The 18309-nt window shown below is 52.4% G+C and overlaps 2 protein-coding genes across 2 annotated transcripts in view; one reads left to right on the forward strand and one right to left on the reverse strand.

The window, feature by feature from the left end:
* Positions 1-18309, reverse strand: part of GPT (glutamic--pyruvic transaminase) — a 49963-nt gene that overhangs the window by 732 nt on the left and 30922 nt on the right. The gene's annotated exons all lie outside the window — the stretch shown is intronic.
* RECQL4 (RecQ like helicase 4) lies at positions 1442-16694 on the forward strand. The gene is given in 18 exon segments (XM_068668672.1): positions 1442-1780; positions 3880-3970; positions 6426-6627; positions 6709-6828; positions 6942-7034; positions 7135-7271; positions 7357-7440; positions 7529-7717; positions 9658-9870; positions 10005-10182; positions 11000-11265; positions 13814-13951; positions 15091-15202; positions 15278-15407; positions 15488-15833; positions 15835-15875; positions 16015-16277; positions 16365-16694. Coding segments are annotated over 18 exon segments (2970 nt in total). The 5' UTR covers positions 1442-1535; the 3' UTR covers positions 16487-16694.

Raw genomic sequence — 18309 nt, forward strand, 5'->3', positions numbered from 1 at the left:
TTGGGGGGGATTGGGGGAAATTGGGGGAGAATTGGGAGGTTTGGGGGGCGTTTTGGGGGGAAATTGGGAATTTGAGGGGGGTTTGGAGGGAAATTGGGGGCGTTTGGGGGGGAATTGGGGGGATTTCAGAGGAAACTGGGGGGCATTTGGGGGAAATTGGGGAGGTCTGGGGGGGATTTGGGGAAATTGGGGGAGAATTGGGGGAGTTTGGGGGGCGTTTTGGGGGGAAATTGGGAATTTGAGGGGGTTGGGGGGGATTTGGGGGGGAAATTTGGGAGGGTTGGGAGGAATTGGAGGCATTTGGGGTGGATTTTGGGGGGAAATCAGGGGGAATTGGGGGGAAACTGGGAATTCGAGGGGGGGTCGGGGGGGAAATTTTGGGGTTTGGAGGGGGAATTGGGGGATTTGGGGGGAAAATTGGGGAAATTAGGAGGAATTGGGGTGAGTTGGGTGGGTTTTGAGGGGAATCGGGGGGGATTTTGGGGGAATTGGAGGGATTTTGGGGGTAATTGGAGGGATTTTGGGGTAATTGGGGGAATTAGGGGGATTTGGGGGAATTTTGGGTGGAATTGGGGGGGTTTGGGGGCCTCACCCCCCCTTTTTAGGGCTGTACCGGGAGTACCGGGCGCTGAAGCACCGCGGGGGCAGCGCGGCCCCGGGGCAGGTACGGGGTCGGGATTTCCCCCCCCTCGACCCCAAAACCCCCAATTTTTAGGGTCTGAGCCCCCCCACCCCAACCACCCCCCCCACAACCCCAAAAACCGCCCCCAAAAACCTCTCCTCCCCCCCCCCCCTCCTCCCTCCACCCCGACCCCTTTTTTTCTGCCAAAAACCCACTTTTTGGGTTTTTTTTCTCCTCTTGCAGGATTCGGGCTGTTGGGGCGCGCACCTCAACCGCCGCCCCGCGACCCCAAAACCTGCCCCCACCCCAAAAACCCCCCCAAAATTTTCGGCGCAGCATTTTGGGACCAAGCTCAAAGCCAACCTGGGCCCCTCCATCCAGGTGAGGCCGTTCCCCCCCCTAAATCGGGTTTAAAATCCCCTAAATAGGGTTTTTAAACCCTTTAAATCGGGTTTTTCACCCTAAAACGCTCCCAAACCCTAAAAATGACCCCAAATTTTTTGGGATTCCCCCTAGGAGAGGCCGGCGGTGCCCAGGAGGACGCTGACCCCGCATCCCGCCCCCATCCCAAATTTGGATCCTCATCCCCCGTCCCCACAGAGTGACCCCCCCGAACTCTTCCTCCCCCCCTCCCTGACCCCAAAAATCCTCGCCGGGGGGCCGAAACCTCACCCCAAAAAGGACAAATCCCAAAAACTGCGGCAAACGGTGGCCAGGAGGCTGAGCAACCTCGACCCCGCTTGGTTACGGCGCTGCCAGGGAGACCCCGACCCCAAAAAACCCCCCCGGGGGGGTCCCGAATTTGGGGGCGTCGGATTTTATGGGGCGGGGGGGGGAAACCCCGACCCTATAGGGGTCTGCGCCCCACAGCGGGGGGCCGAGGGGGCTCGGGGGGGGAACGAGGGGGGTGAAAATGGGGTCGGGGGCGATTTTGACCCCAAAGAGGGGGTTTGGGGGGGCGGCAGCCCCAAAAAGCTCCCGAATAGGGGCGGCGACCCCAAAAAGCTCCCAAATAGGGTCGGGGGGAAAAGGGGCCGCGGGGAGGGGGGGCGACGAGGGGCCGGCGAGGAAAAAAAAACCCGAAAATCTCCTGGGAGAGGTGGAGGAAGAGGAGGAGGAGGAGGAAAAAAAGCCCCCCCGCAGAGCTGCGCCCAACAGGTGGGGGTTTTGGGGTTTTTTTGGGGGGGGATTTTTGGTTTTTTGTTTTGTTTCGTTTTGTTTTGTTTTGTTTGTTTGTTATTTTTGTTTGTTTTTTTGTTTGGTTTTTGTTTGTTTTGTTGTTGTTGTTTTTTTTGGGGGGGTTGGGTGGTTTTTTGTTTTGTTTTGGGTTTTTTTGTTTGTTTTTGGGGGGTTTTGGGGTTTTTTGTTTTTTTGGGGCAGTTTTGTTTTTTTTTGTTTTGTTTTTTTTGTTATTTTTGTTTGTGTTTTTTGTTTGTTTTTTATTTTTGTTTTTTTGTTGTTTTGGGGGAGTTGGGTTTTTTTTGGGGGGGTTGGGTTTTTTGTTTTTTTTTTGTTTTTGTTTTGTTTTTTTGTTTGTTATTTTTGCTTTTTTTGTTTGTTTTTTGGGGGATTTGGGGTTTTTGGTTTTTTTTGGGGGGGTTTGGTTTTTTGGGGTTTTTGTTTTTGGTTTGTTTTGGTTTTTTGTTTGTTATTTTTGCTTGTTTTTTTTGTTTTTTTTGTTTGTTTTTTATTTTTTGTTTTTTGTTTTTTTTGGGGGGGTTGGTTTTTTTTGTTTTTGGGGGGGTTGGTTTTTTGGGGGGGGTTTTGTTTTTGTTTTATTTTTTGTTTGTTTTTTTTGTTTGTTTGTTTTTTATATTTTGGGTTTTTTGTTTTTTTTTGGGGGGGTTGGGGTTTTTTGTTTTTGGGGGGGGGGTTGGGATTTTTTGGGGGGTTTTGTTTTTGTTTTGTTTTTTGTTTGTTTGTTATTTTTGTTTGGTTTTTTGTTTGGTTTTTGTTTGTTTGTTTTGTTGTTGTTTTTTGGGGGGGTTGGGTGTTTTTTTGTTTTGTTTTGTTTTTTTTTGTTTGTTTTTGGGGGGTTTTGGGGTTTTTTGTTTTTTTGGGGGCATTTTTTTTTGTTTTGTTTTGTTTTATTTGTTATTTTTGTTTGTGTTTTTTTGTTTGTTTTTTATTTTTGTTTTTTGTTGTTGTTTTGGGGGAGTTGGGTTTTTTTTGGGGGGGGTAGGGTTTTTTGGGATTTTTTCTTTTTGTTTTGGTTTTTTGTTTGTTATTTTTGCTTTTTTTGTTTGTTTTTTATTTTTTGTTATTTTTTTGTTGTTGTTTTTTGGGGGGTTGGGGTTTTTTGTTTTTTTGGGGGGGTTGGGTTTTTTGGGTTTTTTGTTTTTGTTTTGGTTTTTTGTTTGTTATTTTTGCTTGGGTTTTTTTTTTGTTTGTTTTTTATTTTTTGTTTTTTGTTTTTTTTGGGGGGGGTTGGGTTTTTTTGTTTTTGGGGGGGTTGGTTTTTTTGGGGGGGGTTGTTTTTGTTTTGTTTTTTGTTTGTTTTTTTTTGTTTGTTTTTTATCTTTTGGGTTTTTGTTTTTTTTTGGGGGGGGTTGGGGTTTTTTGGGGGTTTTTGTTTTTGTTTTGTTTTTTGTTTGTTATTTTTGTTTGTGTTTTTTGTTTGTTTTTTTATTTTTGTTTTTTTTGTTGTTGTTGTTTTTTGGGGGGTTGTTTTTTTGGGGAGGGTTTTTGGTTTTTTTTTTTTTTTTTTTTTTTTTTGTTTTTGTTTTGTTTTTTTTTGTTTGTTTTTTGTGTTTTTTTTTTTTTTTTGTTTTGGTTTGTTTGTTTTTTGTGTTTTTTTTTGTTGTTTTTGGGGGGTTCTGGGGTTTTTTGTTTTTGGGGGGGTGGGTTGGGGGTTTTTTGTTTTTTTTGGGGGTGATTCACCCCAATCTGGTGTGCCCAGAACCCAGGCGGTGCCGCCTCGTGCCCGAGCACACAGGGAGGATTCAAGAGATTTTCCTGTGCTTTTTTAGGTCATTTTTTAATTTTTTTTACGGAAAACTGGCTTTTTCTGTATTTTTTTCCTCATTTATGGGGTGAGGGGGTTGTGGGGTCGCCTCCCCGCGCCCCTTAAAACCCACAGGGGCTTGTGGGGTCGCCCCATAAAACCCACGGCGCGGCTCCGGGGGCAGCCCTACAACAGGAGGACCTCTTTTTTACAGCACCAAGACCCTTTTAACCTTTTTCCCTGAATTTTGCCCCATTTTTTGGGGCCGTATTTACGAGGTTGACCTTATAGGGCCGCGTTTTTCCCCCCACAGACCCCCCCCGGGGAACTTCGTGCGCCTCAACCTCCGAACCCGCTCCCACGTGCGGGGTTGGGCTCTGCGGGGGAGACACCTCCGAAAACAGGTAAGAAAACGCAAAAACGGGTCAAAAAAACACAAAATCGGTGCCCAAAAAAAAATGGGTCAAAAAAACGCAAAAATGGGTCAAAGAAATGCAAAATCGGTGCCTGAAAATGCAAAAACGGGTCAAAAAAACGGAAAATTGGGGCCAGAAAATGCAAAAACAGGTCGAGAAAACACAAAATTGGTGCCCGAAAACGCAAAAACGGGCCGAAAAAGTGCAAAATCGGTGCCCGAAAACGCAAAAATGGGTCAAAAAACGCAAACTTAGTGCCCGAAAACGCAAAAACGGGTCAAAAACACTCAAAATCGGTGCCCGAAAACGCAAAAACGGGTCAAAAACACTCAAAATCGGTGCCCGAAAGCGCAAAAAGGGGTCAAAAAGACGCAAAATCGGTGCCCGAAAGCGCAAAAAGGGGTCAAAAAGACGCAAAATCGGTGCCCGAAAGCGCAAAAACGGGTCAAAAAAGCGCAAAGTCGGTGCGCAAAAACGGGCCAAAAAAACGCAGAATCGGTGCCCGAAAACGCAAAAAGGGGTTGAAAAAGCGTAAAATCGGTGCCTGAAAACGCAAAAAGGGGTCGAAAAAACGCAAAATCGGTGCCCGAAAACGCAAAAAGGGGTCGAAAAAACGCAAAATCGGTGCCCGAAAACGCAAAAACGGGTCGAAAAAACGCAGAATCGGTGCCCGAAAACACAAAAACGGGTCAAAAAAACGCAGAATCGGTGCCCGAAAACACAAAAACGGGTCAAAAAAACGCAGAATCGGTGCCCGAAAACACAAAACCGGGCCAAAAAAACGCAAAATCGGTGCCCGAAAGCGCAAAAACGGGCCAAAAAAACGCAAAATCGGTGCCCGAAAGCGCAAAAACGGGCCAAAAAAACGCAAAATCGGTGCCCGAAAGCGCAAAAACGGGTCAAAAAAGCGCAGAATCGGTGCCCGAAAGCGCAAAAACGGGTCAAAAAAGCGCAGAATCGGTGCCCGAAAGCGCAAAAACGGGTCAAAAAAGCGCAGAATCGGTGCCCGAAAACGCAAAAACGGGTCAAAAAAGCGCAGAATCGGTGCCCGAAAACGCAAAAACGGGTCAAAAAAACGCAGAATCGGTGCCCGAAAGCGCAAAAACGGGTCAAAAAAACGCAGAATCGGTGCCCGAAAACGGGCCAAAAAAACGCAGAATCGGTGTCCGAAAACACAAAAATGGGTCAAAAAAACGCAAAATCGGTGCCTGAAAACACAAAAACGGGTCAAAAAAACTCAGAATCGGTGCCCGAAATCGCAAAAATGGGTCAAAAAAACGCAAAATCGGTGCCCGAAAACACAAAAACGGGTCAAAAAAGCGCAAAGTCGGTGCGCAAAAACGGGCCAAAAAAACGCAGAATCGGTGCCCGAAAATACAATAATGGGTCAAAAAAATGCAAAATTGGTGCCCGAAAATGCAAAAACGGGTCAAAAAATGTAAAATCGGTGCCTGAAAACGCAAAAAAGGGTCAAAAAAACGCAAAATCGGTGCCCGAAAACGTGTCAAAAAACCACAAAATTGGTGCGCGAAAACGCAAAAAGGGGTCAAAAAAACGCAAAATCGGGGCCCGAAAACGGGTCAAAAAAACGCAAAATCGGTGCCCGAAAACGGGTCAAAAAAACGCAAAATCGGTGCCCGAAAGCGCAAAAACGGGTCATAAAAACGCAAAATCGGTGCCCGAAAACACAAAAAGGGGTCAAAAAAACGCAAAATCGGTGCCCGAAAACACAAAAATGGATCAAAACAACGCAAAATCAGTGCCCGAAAACGCAAAAACGGGTCAAAAAAACGCAAAATCGGTGCCCGGAAACGCAGAAATGGGCCAAAAAACGCAAAATCGGTGCTTGAAAGCGCAAAAATGGGCTGAAAAAATGCAAAATCGGTGCCCGAAAATGCAAAAACGTCTCAAAAAAATGCAAAATCGGTGCCCGAAAACAAAAAACGGGTCGAAAAAGCACAAAATCGGTGCCCGAAAACGCAAAAACGGGTCGAAAAAGCGCAAAATCGGTGCCTGAAAACGCAGAAACGGGTCAAAAAATGCAAAATTGGTGCCCGAAAACGCAAAAAGGGGTCAAAAAAACGCAAAATCGGTGCCCGAAAGTGCAAAAACGGGCCGAAAAAGCGCAAAATCGGTGCCTGAAAACGCAAAAAACGGGTCGAAAAAGCGCAAAATCGGTGCCCAAATACGGGTCAAAAAAACACAAAATCGGTGCCCGAAAACGCAAAAACGGGTCCAAAAAACGCAAAATTGGTGCCCGAAAACGCAAAAACGGGTCCAAAAAACGCAAAATTGGTGCCCGAAAACGCAAAAACGGGTCCAAAAAACGCAAAATTGGTGCCCGAAAACGCAAAATCGGTGCCCAAAAGCGCAAAAACGGGTCAAAAAAACACAAAACCGGTGCCCAAAAACCCTTTTTCCTTATTTTTTTTTTACTCTGCAGGTGTGGAAGCAGAAATGGCAGAAGAAGGCGGCGTGGTTCGGTGGCGGGGGGGCCGGGTCGACCCCCCCGTTGCCAAAAAAGGCCGAAATGCCCCAAAAAGAGGATGAGGATGAGGAGGGGGGGGAGGATGAAGATGAAGCCCCCCTCCCCACCCTGGCCGAGGTCGCCCGCAGGACCAACAGCGTCTGCCCGGAGCTGTGGGGTGAGGCCTCGGGTTGGGGGGGGGGTTGCGTGCCCTAAATACCATTTTTTGGGTTCACCGACCCTTTTTCCTCATTCCTAGAAGAATTTGGCAACCCCGAGGGCGTTTTTGGGGGGGTCACGACCCCCCCGGAGCCCCCCCCCGAGCCCCCCGCCCCCATGGAGCCCCTCTACCCCTTGGGGCCGGACGGGAAGGTTCGAGGTGAGTCCGTGCCCCGATCCCATTCCAAATTTGGGATCCTCATCCCCTTTACCCTCCTGGGGGGGGGCAAAAAACCCATTTTAGGCTGAATTTCCCCCAAATTCCCCCCCCAGAGACCCCCCCGGAGGTGCTGGAGGCTCTCCACGAGCTCGGCTTCTCCTCCTTCCGCCCCGGCCAGGAGCGAGCGGTGATGAGAATCCTCTCCGGTAACCCTCCCTTTTCCCCTAAAACACCCCCAAAACCATTTTTTTTTTATCCTTTTAATCTTTTTTGAATATTTTGGAATATTTTTGGGCCCCCCCCGAGGTCTTTCCACCCTCCTGGTGCTCCCCACGGGGCTGGGCAAGTCCCTTTGCTACCAGCTCCCCGCTTACCTCTACCGCAAACGCTCCCCGTGCGTCACCCTGGTGGTCTCCCCCCTCGTCGCCTTGATGGACGACCAGGTAAAGACCCCCCCCCCCGACCCCAAAAAGGTGACAACGACCCCCCCGGGGGTGACAATTTTGACAATTTTGACAAATTTTTTAGGTTTCGGGCTTACCCCGGGGGCTTCGGGCCGCCCGCGTCCACTCCAACATGAGCAGGGCGCAACGGGAGGCGGCGCTGGAGCAGGTACCGGATATTTTTGGGATATTTTGGGGGGGGGGGGCCCAAATTTTAGGCTGAACCCCCCCCAAATTTTATTGTCCCCCCCCCACAGGTGACGCGGGGCGAGGTGCAGGTGCTGCTGCTGTCCCCCGAAGCCCTGGTGGGGGGCTCCGGGGGGGGGGGCTGCTGCTTGCCCCCCGCCTCCCGCTTGCCCCCCGTGGCTTTCGCCTGCCTGGACGAGGCGCACTGCGTGGCGCAGTGGGCGCACAACTTCCGGCCCAGCTACCTGCGGATCTGCAAGGTGGGGGGGCTTGACTTCCTCTTCCTCCTCTTCCTCTTCCTCCTCTTCCTCTTCCTCCTCTTCCTCCTCACGTCCTCCTCACGTCCTCCTCTTCCTCTCCTCCTCGCGTCGTCTTCCTCTCCACCTCACGTCCTCCTCACGTCCCCCCTCGTCTTCCTCTCCTCTTCCTCTCTTCCTCCTCCTCTTCCTCTCTTCCTCCTCCTCTTCCTCTCCTCTTCCTCCTCACGCCCTCCTCTTCCTCCTCACGTCCTCCTCTTCCTCACGTCCTCCTCACACCCTCCTCTTCCTCTCCTCCTCGCGTCTTCTTCTTGCTCCCCTACTTCTCCTCTCATCGTCCTCATCTTCTCCTCCTCACCCCCTCCTCTTCCTCTCTTCTTCCTCTCTTCCTCACCCCCTCCTCTTCCTCCCCTCCTCGCATCCTCCTCTTCCTCTCCTCCTCACCCCATCCTCACCTCGTCTTCCTCGTCTTCCTTGTCTTCCTCTCTTCCTCCTCACGCCCTCATCTTCTTCGCCCTCCTCTTCCTCCTCTTCCTCTCCTCTTCCTCCTCACACCCTCATCTTCCTCTCTTCCTCACGTCCTCTTCCTCTCCTCCTCACATCCTCATGTCCTCGTCTTCCTGCTCTTCCTCACGTCCTCCTCGTGTCCCCCTCCTCTTCCTCTCCACCTCTCCTCATCCTCACCCCCTCCTCACCTCCTCCTCTTCCTCTCCTCCTCTTCCTCTATTCCCCCTCCTCTTCCTTTCCTCTTCCTCCTCACACCCTCCTCTTCTTCCTCACCTCCTCCTCTTCCTCCCCTCCTCACATCCTCCTCTTCCTCTCCTCCTCTCCTCATCCTCACCTCCTCCTCTTCCTCTCCTCTTCCTCCTCACGCCCTCCTCTTCTTCCTCACCTCCTCCTCTTCCTCTCCTCCTCTTCCTCCTCACACCCTCCTCTTCTTCCTCACCTCCTCCTCTTCCTCTCCTCCTCACATCCTCCTCTTCCTCCTTGTCTTCCTGCTCTTCCTCACGTCCCCTTCCTCTCCACCTCACGTCCTCCTCCTCTTCCTCTCCTCTTCCTTTCTTCCTCTTCCTCCTCATGCCTTCCTCTTCCTCCTCACGTCTTCCTCACCCCCTCCTCTTCCTCCCCTCCTCACGTCCTCCTCACGTTCCCCTCCTCATCCTCATCCTCACCCCATCCTCACATCCTCCTCTTCCTCTCCTCTTCCTCTCTTCCTCACACCCTCCTTCCTCCTCACGCCCTTCTCTTCCTCTCCCCCTTATGTCCTTGTCTTCTTCTCTTCCTCCTCTTCCTCCTCACGTCCTCCTCTTCCTCTCCTCCTCACGTCCTCACGTCCTTGTCTTCCTGCTTTTCCTCACGTCCTCCTCTTCATTTCCGCCTCACGTCCTCCTCACCCCCTTGTCTTCCTCTCCTCCTCTTTCTCTTCCTCCTCACGCCCTCCTCTTCCTCACTTCCTCTCCCCCTCTTCCTCACCCCCTCCTCACCTCCTCCTCTTCCTCTCCTCTTCCTCTCTTCCTCTCTTCCTCATGTCCTCCTCACGCCCTCCTCTTCCTCTCTTCCTCTCTCCGTCACGTCCTCGTCTTCCTCTCTTCCTCTCCTCCTCCTCTCCAGCTCACGTCCTCCTCACCCCCCCATCTTCCTCTCCTCCTCTCTCTCTCCTCTTTCTCTCTTCCTCTCCTCCTCTTCCTCCTCACATCTTCCTCATGTCCTCCTCTTCCTCACATCTTCCTCTCTTCCTCCTCATGCCCTCCTCTTCCTCTCTTCTTCTTCCTCACACCCTCCTCTTCCTCTCCTCTTCCTCCTCACGCCCTCCCCTTCCTCTTCCTCTCTTCCTCTCCTCTCCTCCTCACGTCCTCTTCCTCACCTCCTCTTCCTCACTTCCTCACCCCCTCCTCTTCCTCTCTTCCTCTCCTCTTCCTCACCTCTTCTTCCTCCCCCCTCAGGTCCTCCGCGACCGCCTGGGCGTCCGCTGCTTCCTGGGGCTGACGGCCACCGCCACCCCCGCCACGGCCCGCGAGGTGGCCGCGCACCTCGGCGTCCCCCGGGGCGAGGAAGAGGAGGAAGGGGACGAGGAAGAGGAAGGCTCCACGGGGCCCTGCTCCGTCCTACCCCCAAACCTCCACCTCTCCGTCTCCATGGACCGCGACCGCGACCAGGTAGGGACGATAACGAGGTGGGCGACCCCCTACGGGGTTGGGGGGCGCACAAAAGCCCCCCCCTCACCCTCAGGACCCCCCTCTTCATCCTCGGGACCCCCTCCTCATCCTCGGGCCCCCCCCCTGACCCCCAGGCCCTCGTCTCCTTGCTCCGGGGGGAGCGTTTCGGCCGCCTCGCCTCCGTCATCGTCTACTGCACGCGGCGCGAGGAGACGGAGCGCGTGGCTGCGCTCCTCCGCACCTCCCTGCGAGGCACCGAGCCCCCCGGGACCCCCGAGACCCCCAAAAACACGGGAAAGAAGAAAAAAAAAGGTAAGGAAACAAACCCAACCCCCTCGACCAATTTCCGTGCCTCAAAACCCCAAAATCCTTTTGGATTTCCATTTTCTAACCCTTAAATTCTGAATTCCGAAATGGAAAATGAAAAATTTAAGCTAATTTTGGCGCGAAATTGCTCGATTCGGTGTGAAATTGCTCGATTCGGTGCGAAATTGCTCGATTCGGTGCGAAATTGCTCGATTCGGTGCGAAATTGCTCGATTTGGTGCGAAATTTCTCGAAATTTTTTCGAAATTCGGTGCGAAATTGCTCGATTCGGTGCGAAATTGCTCGATTCGGTGCGAAATTGCTCGATTTGGTGCGAAATTTCTCGAAATTTTTTCGAAATTCGGTGCGAAATTGCTCGATTCGGTGCGAAATTGCTCGATTCGGTGCGAAATTGCTCGAAATTTTTTCGAAATTTGGTGCGAAATTGCTCGATTCGGTGCGAAATTGCTCGAAATTTTTTCGAAATTTGGTGCGAAATTGCTCAATACGGTGTGAAATTGCTCGATTTGGCGCGAAATTGCTCGATTTGGCGCGAAATTGCTCGATTTGGCGCGAAATTGCTCGATTTGGCGCGAAATTGCTCGATTTGGCGCGAAATTGCTCGATTCGGTGCGCAATTGCTCGATTTGGCGCGAAATTGCTCGATTTGGCGCGAAATTGCTCAATACGGTGCGAAATTGCTTGATTTGGTGCGAAATTGCTCGATTTGGTGCGAAATTGCTCAATACGGCGCGAAATTGCTCGATTTGGTGCGAAATTGCTCAATTTGGTGCGAAATTGCCCAATTCTTCCTTTTTTGGCAGCAAAACCCTCCCCAACCTGGGTTGCGGACGCCTACCACGCCGGGCTGAGCGCCGCCGAACGCCGTCGGGTGCAGCGGGATTTTATGGCCGGCCGGCTCCGCGCCGTGGTGGCCACGGTGGCTTTCGGCATGGGGTTGGACAAAGCCGACGTTCGGGGCGTGGTCCACTACAACATGCCCCAAAATTTCGAAAATTACGTCCAGGAAATCGGGAGGGCCGGGAGGGACGGGAAACCGGCTCACTGCCACCTCTTCCTGCACCCCGAGGTGAGATCCTAAAAAAAAAATCAGCTCAAAATCTTGCCCCAAAAAAATTTTAGGGGCGTTTCGCAGAGCCTTGGAGCTTTTTGGGGTGCTCCCTGCTCAAAGTCTCGCCCCCAAAAAATTTTAGGGGCTTTTCGCAGAGCCTTGGAGCTTTTTGGGGTGCTCCCTGCTCAATGTCTCACCCCCCCAAAATTTTTAGGGGCGTTTCGCAGAGCCTTGGAGCTTTTTGGGGTGCTCCCTGCTCGAGGTCTCACCCCTCCAAAATTTTAGGGGCGTTTCGCAGAGCTTTGGAGCTTTTTGGGGTGCTCCCTGCTCAAGGTCTCGCCCCAAAAAAATTTTAGGGGCATTTCGCAGAGCCTTGGGGTTTTTTGGGTGCTCCCTGCTCAAGGTCTCGCCCTCCCAAAAATTTTAGGGGCGTTTCGCAGAGCCTTGGTGCTTTTTGGGGTGCTCCCTGCTCGAGGTCTCACCCCTCCAAAATTTTAGGGGCGTTTTGCAGAGCCTTGGAGCTTTTTGGGGTGCTCCCTGCTCAAGGTCTTGCCCCCCAAAAATTTTAGGGGCGTTTCACATAGCCTTGGAGCTTTTTGGGGTGCTCCCTGCTCAAGATCTCGCCCCCCCCAAAATTTTAGGGGCGTTTCGCAGAGCCTCGGAGCATTTTGGGGTGCTCCCCGCTCAAGGTCTTGCCCCCAAAAAATTTTAGGGGCGTTTCGCAGAGCCTTGGAGCTTTTTGGGGTGCTCCCTGCTCAAGGTCTCGCCCCCCCAAAAAAATTTTAGGGGCGTTTCGCAGAGCCTTGGAGCTTTTTGGGGTGCTCCCTGCTCAAGGTCTCGCACCCCCCAAAATTTTAGGGGCGTTTCGCAGAGCCTTGGAGCTTTTTGGGGTGCTCCCTGCTCAAGGTCTCGCCCCCCAAAAAAAATTTTAGGGGCGTTTCGCAGAGCCTTGGAGCTTTTTGGGGTGCTCCCTGCTCAAGGTCTCACCCCCCAAAAATTTTAGGGGCGTTTCACAGAGCCTCGGAGCTTTTTGGGGTGCTCCCTGCTCAGAGTCTCGCCCCCCAAAAAATTTTAGGGGCGTTTCGCAGAGCCTCGGAGCTTTTTGGGGTGCTCCCTGCTCAAGGTCTCGCTCCCCCAAAAAATTTTAGGGGCATTTCGCAGAGCCTTGGAGCTTTTTGGGGTGCTCCCTGCTCAAGGTCTCACCCCAAAAAAAATTTAGGGGCGTTTCGCAGAGCCTTGGAGCTTTTTGGGGTGCTCCCTGCTCAAGGTCTCGCCCCCCCAAAAACTTTTAGGGGCGTTTCGCAGAGCCTTGGAGCTTTTTGGGGTGCTCCCTGCTCAAGGTCTCGCCCCCCCAAAAACTTTTAGGGGCGTTTCGCAGAGCCTTGGAGCTTTTTGGGGTGCTCCCTGCTCAAGGTCTCGCCCCCCCAAAAACTTTTAGGGGCGTTTCGCAGAGCCTTGGAGCTTTTTGGGGTGCTCCCTGCTCGAGGTCTCGCCCCCCAAAAATTTTAGGGGCGTTTCGCAGAGCCTTGGAGCTTTTTGGGGTGCTCCCTGCCCAAGGTCTCACCCCCCAAAAAAATTTTAGGGGCGTTTCGCAGAGCCTTGGAGCTTTTTGGGGTGCTCCCTGCTCAAGGTCTCGCCCCACAAAAAATTTAGGGGCATTTCGCAGAGCTTTGGAGCTTTTTGGGGTGCTCCCTGCTCAAGGTCTCGCCCCCAAAAAATTTTAGGGGCGTTTTGCAGAGCTTTGGAGCTTTTTGGGTGCTCCCTGCTCAAGGTCTCACCCCAAAAAATTTTAGGGGCGTTTCGTAGAGCTTTGGAGCTTTTTGGAGTGCTCCCTGCTCAAGGTCTCACCCCCCAAAAAATTTTAGGGGCGTTTCGCAGAGCCTCGGAGCTTTTTGGGGTGATCCCTGCTCAAGGTCTCGCCCCAAAAAAATTTTAGGGGCGTTTCGCAGAGCCTTGGAGCTTTTTGGGGTGCTCCCTGCTCAAGGTCTCGCCCCCAAAAAAATTTTAGGGGTGTTTCGCAGAGCCTTGGAGCTTTTTGGGGTGCTCCCTGCTCAAAATCTCGCCCCCAAAAAATTTTAGGGGCGTTTCGCAGAGCCTTGGAGCTTTTTGGGGTGCTCCCTGCTCAAGATCTCGCCCCCCAAAAAAATTTTAGGGGCGTTTCGCAGAGTCTTGGAGCTTTTTGGGGTGCTCCTTGCCCAAAGTCTCACCCCAAATAAATTTTAGGGGCGTTTCGCAGAGCCTTGGAGCTTTTTGGGGTGCTCCCTGCTCAAGGTCTCACCCCCCAAAAAAATTTAGGGGCGTTTCGCAGAGCCTTGGAGCTTTTTGGGGTGCTCCCTGCTCAAAGTCTCACCCCCAAAAAATTTTAGGGGCGTTTCGCAGAGCCTTGGAGCTTTTTGGGGTGCTCCCTGCTCAAGGTCTCCCCCCCAAAAAAATTTTAGGGGCGTTTTGTAGAGCCTTGGAGCTTTTTGGGGTGCTCCCTGCTCAAGATCTCGCCCCAAAAAAAATTTTAGGGGCGTTTCGCAGAGTTTTGGAGCTTCCTCAGCCCTAAATCCCCCAAATTTTTTAGGGTGAGGACCTCCCCGAGCTGCGGCGGCACATCTACGGCGCCACGGTGGATTTCCTCGCCATCAAGAAGCTGCTGCTGAAAGTTTTCGCCCCCTGCAAGTGCCGGGAACTCCACCAAAAACACCGGGAGCTCAGCGGGGTGAGGAAACGGGGTCAAAAGGGGGCTTTTTGGGGATCCCCGCACCCCAAAATTCCTCCTCGGGGCGGGAAGCAGCTGGGATTTGAGCCCCAAACGCTGGGGTTTGAGCCCCAAACGCTGGGGTTTGAGCCCCAAACGCTGGGATTTGAGCCCCAAAGTTCGGGGTTTGAGCCCCAAACGTTAGGGTTTGACCCCAAACGCCGATTTTGAGCCCCAAACGCCGGTGTTTGAGCCCAAACGCCGGGGTTTGAGCCCCAAAGTTCGGGTTTGAGCCCCGAACGTCGGGGTTTGAGCCCCAAAAGTTGGGATTTGAGCCCCAAACGTTAGGGTTTGGCCCCGAACGCCGGGGTTTGAGCCCAAACGCCGGGGTTTCAGCACCAAAAGTTGGGATTTGAGCCCCAAACGCCGGGTTTTGAGACCCAAACGTTGGGGTTTGAGCCCGAACGCCAGGGTTTGAGCCCCAAACACCAGGATTTGAGCCCCAAACGCCAGGGTTTGGGCTCAAACGTCGGGGTTTGAGCCCCAAACATTGGGATTTGAGCCCGAACGCCGGGGTTTGAGCCCCAAACGTTTGGATTTGAGCCCCAAATGTCCGGGTTTGAGCCCCGAACGTCGGGGTTTGAGCCCCAAGCGTTGGGATTTGAGCCCGAACGTGAGGGTTTGAGCCCCAAATGCCGGGGTTTGAGCCCCAAACTCCGGGATTTGAGCCCAAACATCGGGTTTTGAGCCCCGAACGTCGGGTTTTGAGCCCCAAGTTCGGGATTTGAGCCCCAAACGCCAGGGTTTGAGCCCCAAACTCCGGGATTTGAGCCCAAACGCCAGGGTTTGAGCCCCGAATGTCGGATTTTGAGCCCAAACGCCGGGGTTTGAGCCCCAAACGCCGGGATTTGAGCCCCAAAGTTCGGGGTTTGAGCCCCAAACATTGGGGTTTGAGGCCCAAACGCTGGGGTTTGAGCCCCAAACATTGGGATTTGAGGCCCAAACGTCGGGATTTGAGCCCCGAACGCCGGGGTTTGAGCCACAAACGCTGGGATTTGAGCCCAAATGCTTCGGGGATGCCTCGAAGGAGTTGGGAGGGGAACAGGGCAGGGTTTTGGGGTGTGGACGGGATGGGACCTATCCCCACGCCCACCCCACAGGACACGGAGCTCGGTGACACCACCACGGCACAACCCCAACGCGTGTGCCACATGCACGAGCGCGCCGTGCCCGTCCGGCAGACGGTGGAGGAGCTGGATCTGCGCGAGGAAGGTGAGCGGGGCCGCACCCGGCGCCACCGTGACCCCAAAAAAAACCCCCCTAAAGTGTCCCCCCTCCACCCCACAGGCATCGAGACGCTGCTGTGCTACCTGGAGCTGCACCCGCGCCGCTGGCTGGAGCTGCTGCCCCCCACCTACTCCTCGTGCCGCCTGCGGTGCTACGGCGGACCCCGGCAACTCCGCGCGGTGGCGAGGAGGTGAGCGGGACCGGGAAGGGTTCAAACCATCCTTTTTTGACCCCGTTTTTAACCTTTTTTGCCTCTTTTTCACTCCTCAGCTGCCCGCCCGTCACCGTTTTCCTGGCCCGCGAGCGTTTGGCGGGGCGGCCGCGCGCCGGCGCCGCCGGTTCCTTGGAGCTGGACGTGGTGGCGTTGAGCGACTCCATGGGTTGGGAGGTGCCGCTGGTGAAACGCGCCCTCCGCCAGCTCCAGTGGGACCCCCGCCTACGCCCCGGGGGGGGTTCGGGGACGCCCCAAAACCCCCCCTCGGTTTCGGGGAGCGGGGTGGTGGTGGAATTCGGCGAGCTCGCCTTCCACCTCCGCGCCTACGGCGACCTCTCGGAGGAGGAGCTGGATTCCCTCTGCCAATTCCTGCACCGAAGGGTGGCGGCGCGGGAAAAAAACGGCGCTCAAGCAGCTCCGCGCCTGCTTCAGGGCCTTCAAGAGGTGGGAAAAGGGGGGGAAACGCCCCAAAAACGCCCCCAAAAACGCCCCCAAAACGCCCCCGAAACGCCCCACGGACTCGTATTTTGGGGCTGTTCTGGTGTCATAGTGGGGGTTGATGGATTTTTTTTTGGGGTGGTAGCGTGGCTTTCCCAAACTGCGAGCCGCACCCCGAAAGGGTGGAGGAGGAGAGGAGCTTGCGCCTCCGGGATCTGCTCCAGGATTATTTCCGGAAGGATCCGGCCCCAAAAGGCGGCGAGGAAGAGGAGGAGGAGGAAGAGGAAGAGGAGGAGGAAGGTGAGGAAGATGAGGACCAGGTGCGCGCCGACGTCCGCCGCTTCCTCACCATCCGCCAGGACGAGAAATTCTCGGGCAGAGCCGTCGCCAGAATCTTCCACGGCATCGGTGAGCGACCGCGGGGCATGCACCCACCCCGCAGTCCCCGTTTTTGGGGTAAAACGGGCTAATTTTGGGGTTTTCCCCCCCCCGCAGACAGCCCCTGCTACCCGGCTCAGGTCTACGGGCGCGACCGGCGCTTCTGGAGGAGGCACCTGCGCTTCGACTTCCACCGCCTCGTGCGCTTGGCCACCCAGGAGATCCTGGCGCTGCGCTGAGGACCCCAAAAACGACCCCAAAAAACTTTTGGGGGCACGGGGGAGGCGCTGGGAAGCCCCCCCGGGGGGGGGGTGTGGGTTCCTTGATCCCATTACACCGCGTTTAAGCGGTGGGGCGCGGAGCGGGTGCGCTGCTGGATTTTCTCTTGGAATTAATAAATTAAGAAATTTTAAAAAATAAATGCAGAAAATTTTAAAATAAATGAAGAAAATTTTAAAAACGAAGAAATTTTTAAAAATAAATGAAGAAATTTTTAAAATAAACGAAGAAATTTTAAAAATAGATCAAGAATTTTTTTAAATAAATGAAGAAATTTTTAAAAATGAAGAAAATTTTTAAAACAAATGAAGAAATTTTTAAAATTAAAAATTTCTTGCTTTAAAATAAATGAAGAAATTTTAAAATAAATGAAGAAATTTTTAAAAATGAAGAATTTTTTTTAAATTTCTTCATTTTTAAAATTTTCTTCATTTAAAAAATAATTTTTTCTTCATTTTAAAAATAAATGAAGAAAATTTTAAAAATGAAGAAATTTTTTAAAATAAATGAAGAAATTTTTAAAAACAAAGAAAATTTTTAAAATAAACCAAGGAATTTTTAAAAATGAAGAAATTTTTAAAAATAAATGAAGAAAATTTTAAAAATAAGAATTTTTTAAAAATAAATCCTCTCCCGCGGCTCCTGTTCCCCCCACCCCATAATTACACCGCAATTACCTCGGGTGCTTCTGATTGTGGGGCCACGCAGACCCCAAATGGGGTCACCACCAGTGAGCACCCCAATGGGGACCCCAAAATGACGAATCCCCCTCCCCGGGGGTCCCCGGGGGTGGCCTGTGGGGTCTTGGCTGTTTTCGGGGTGTGGGGGCAGCGCCGGGGGGCACCTGTGGGTGTCCTCGCCCAACGGGGTGAGGGGAAGAGAAATAAAGGGCTGAGAGGGACTGCGGGACCCTAAAGTGCTTTGGGGTGGGATTAGGGATATGGGATGGGATTCGGGATAGGGGATGGGAATATGAGATTGGGGATGGGATTAGGGATGGGGATGGGGATAGAATGGGATATGGAATGGGGATATGGGATGGGATTGGGGATATGGGATTGGGGATATGGGATGGGAATGGGATTAGGGATATGGGGATGGGGATGGAATGGGATTAGGGATATGGGATGGGATTAGGGATATGGGATTAGGGATGGGGATTATATTAGGGATATGGGATGGGATTTGGGATGGGAATGGGATTAGGATATGGGATTAGGGATATGGGGTGGGGATGGGATGGGATTAGGGATATGGGATTAGGAATATGGGATGGGGACGGAATGGGATATGGGATTAGGGATGGGATGGGATTAGGGATATGGGATGGGACTAGGATGGGATTAGGGATTGGGGATGGGATTACGGATATAGGAAGGGGATGGGATTAGGGATTAAGGATATGGGATGGGATTAGGGACTGGGATGGGATTTGGGATGGGGATGGGATTAGGGATATGGGGATGGGATGGGATTAGGGATATGGGATGGGGATGGGATGGGATTATGGATTAGGGATATGGGGATGGGGATGGGATTAAGGATATGGGATGGGATTAGGGATATGGGGATGGGATTAGGGATATGGGAGGGGATTAGGGATATGGGATTAGGGATATGGGATGGGGATAGGATTAGGGATATGGGGATGGGATGAGGATTGGGATGGGAATGGGATTGGGGATAGGATGGGATGGGGATGGGATTAGGGTTGGAATTAGGGATTTGGGATGGGGATGGGATTAGGGATGGGGATATGGGATGGGATTAGGGTTGGGATTAG

The sequence above is a fragment of the Anas acuta genome, unplaced genomic scaffold (assembly GCF_963932015.1).
Source record: "Anas acuta unplaced genomic scaffold, bAnaAcu1.1 SCAFFOLD_252, whole genome shotgun sequence".
NCBI classification, from domain to species: Eukaryota; Metazoa; Chordata; class Aves; order Anseriformes; family Anatidae; genus Anas; species Anas acuta.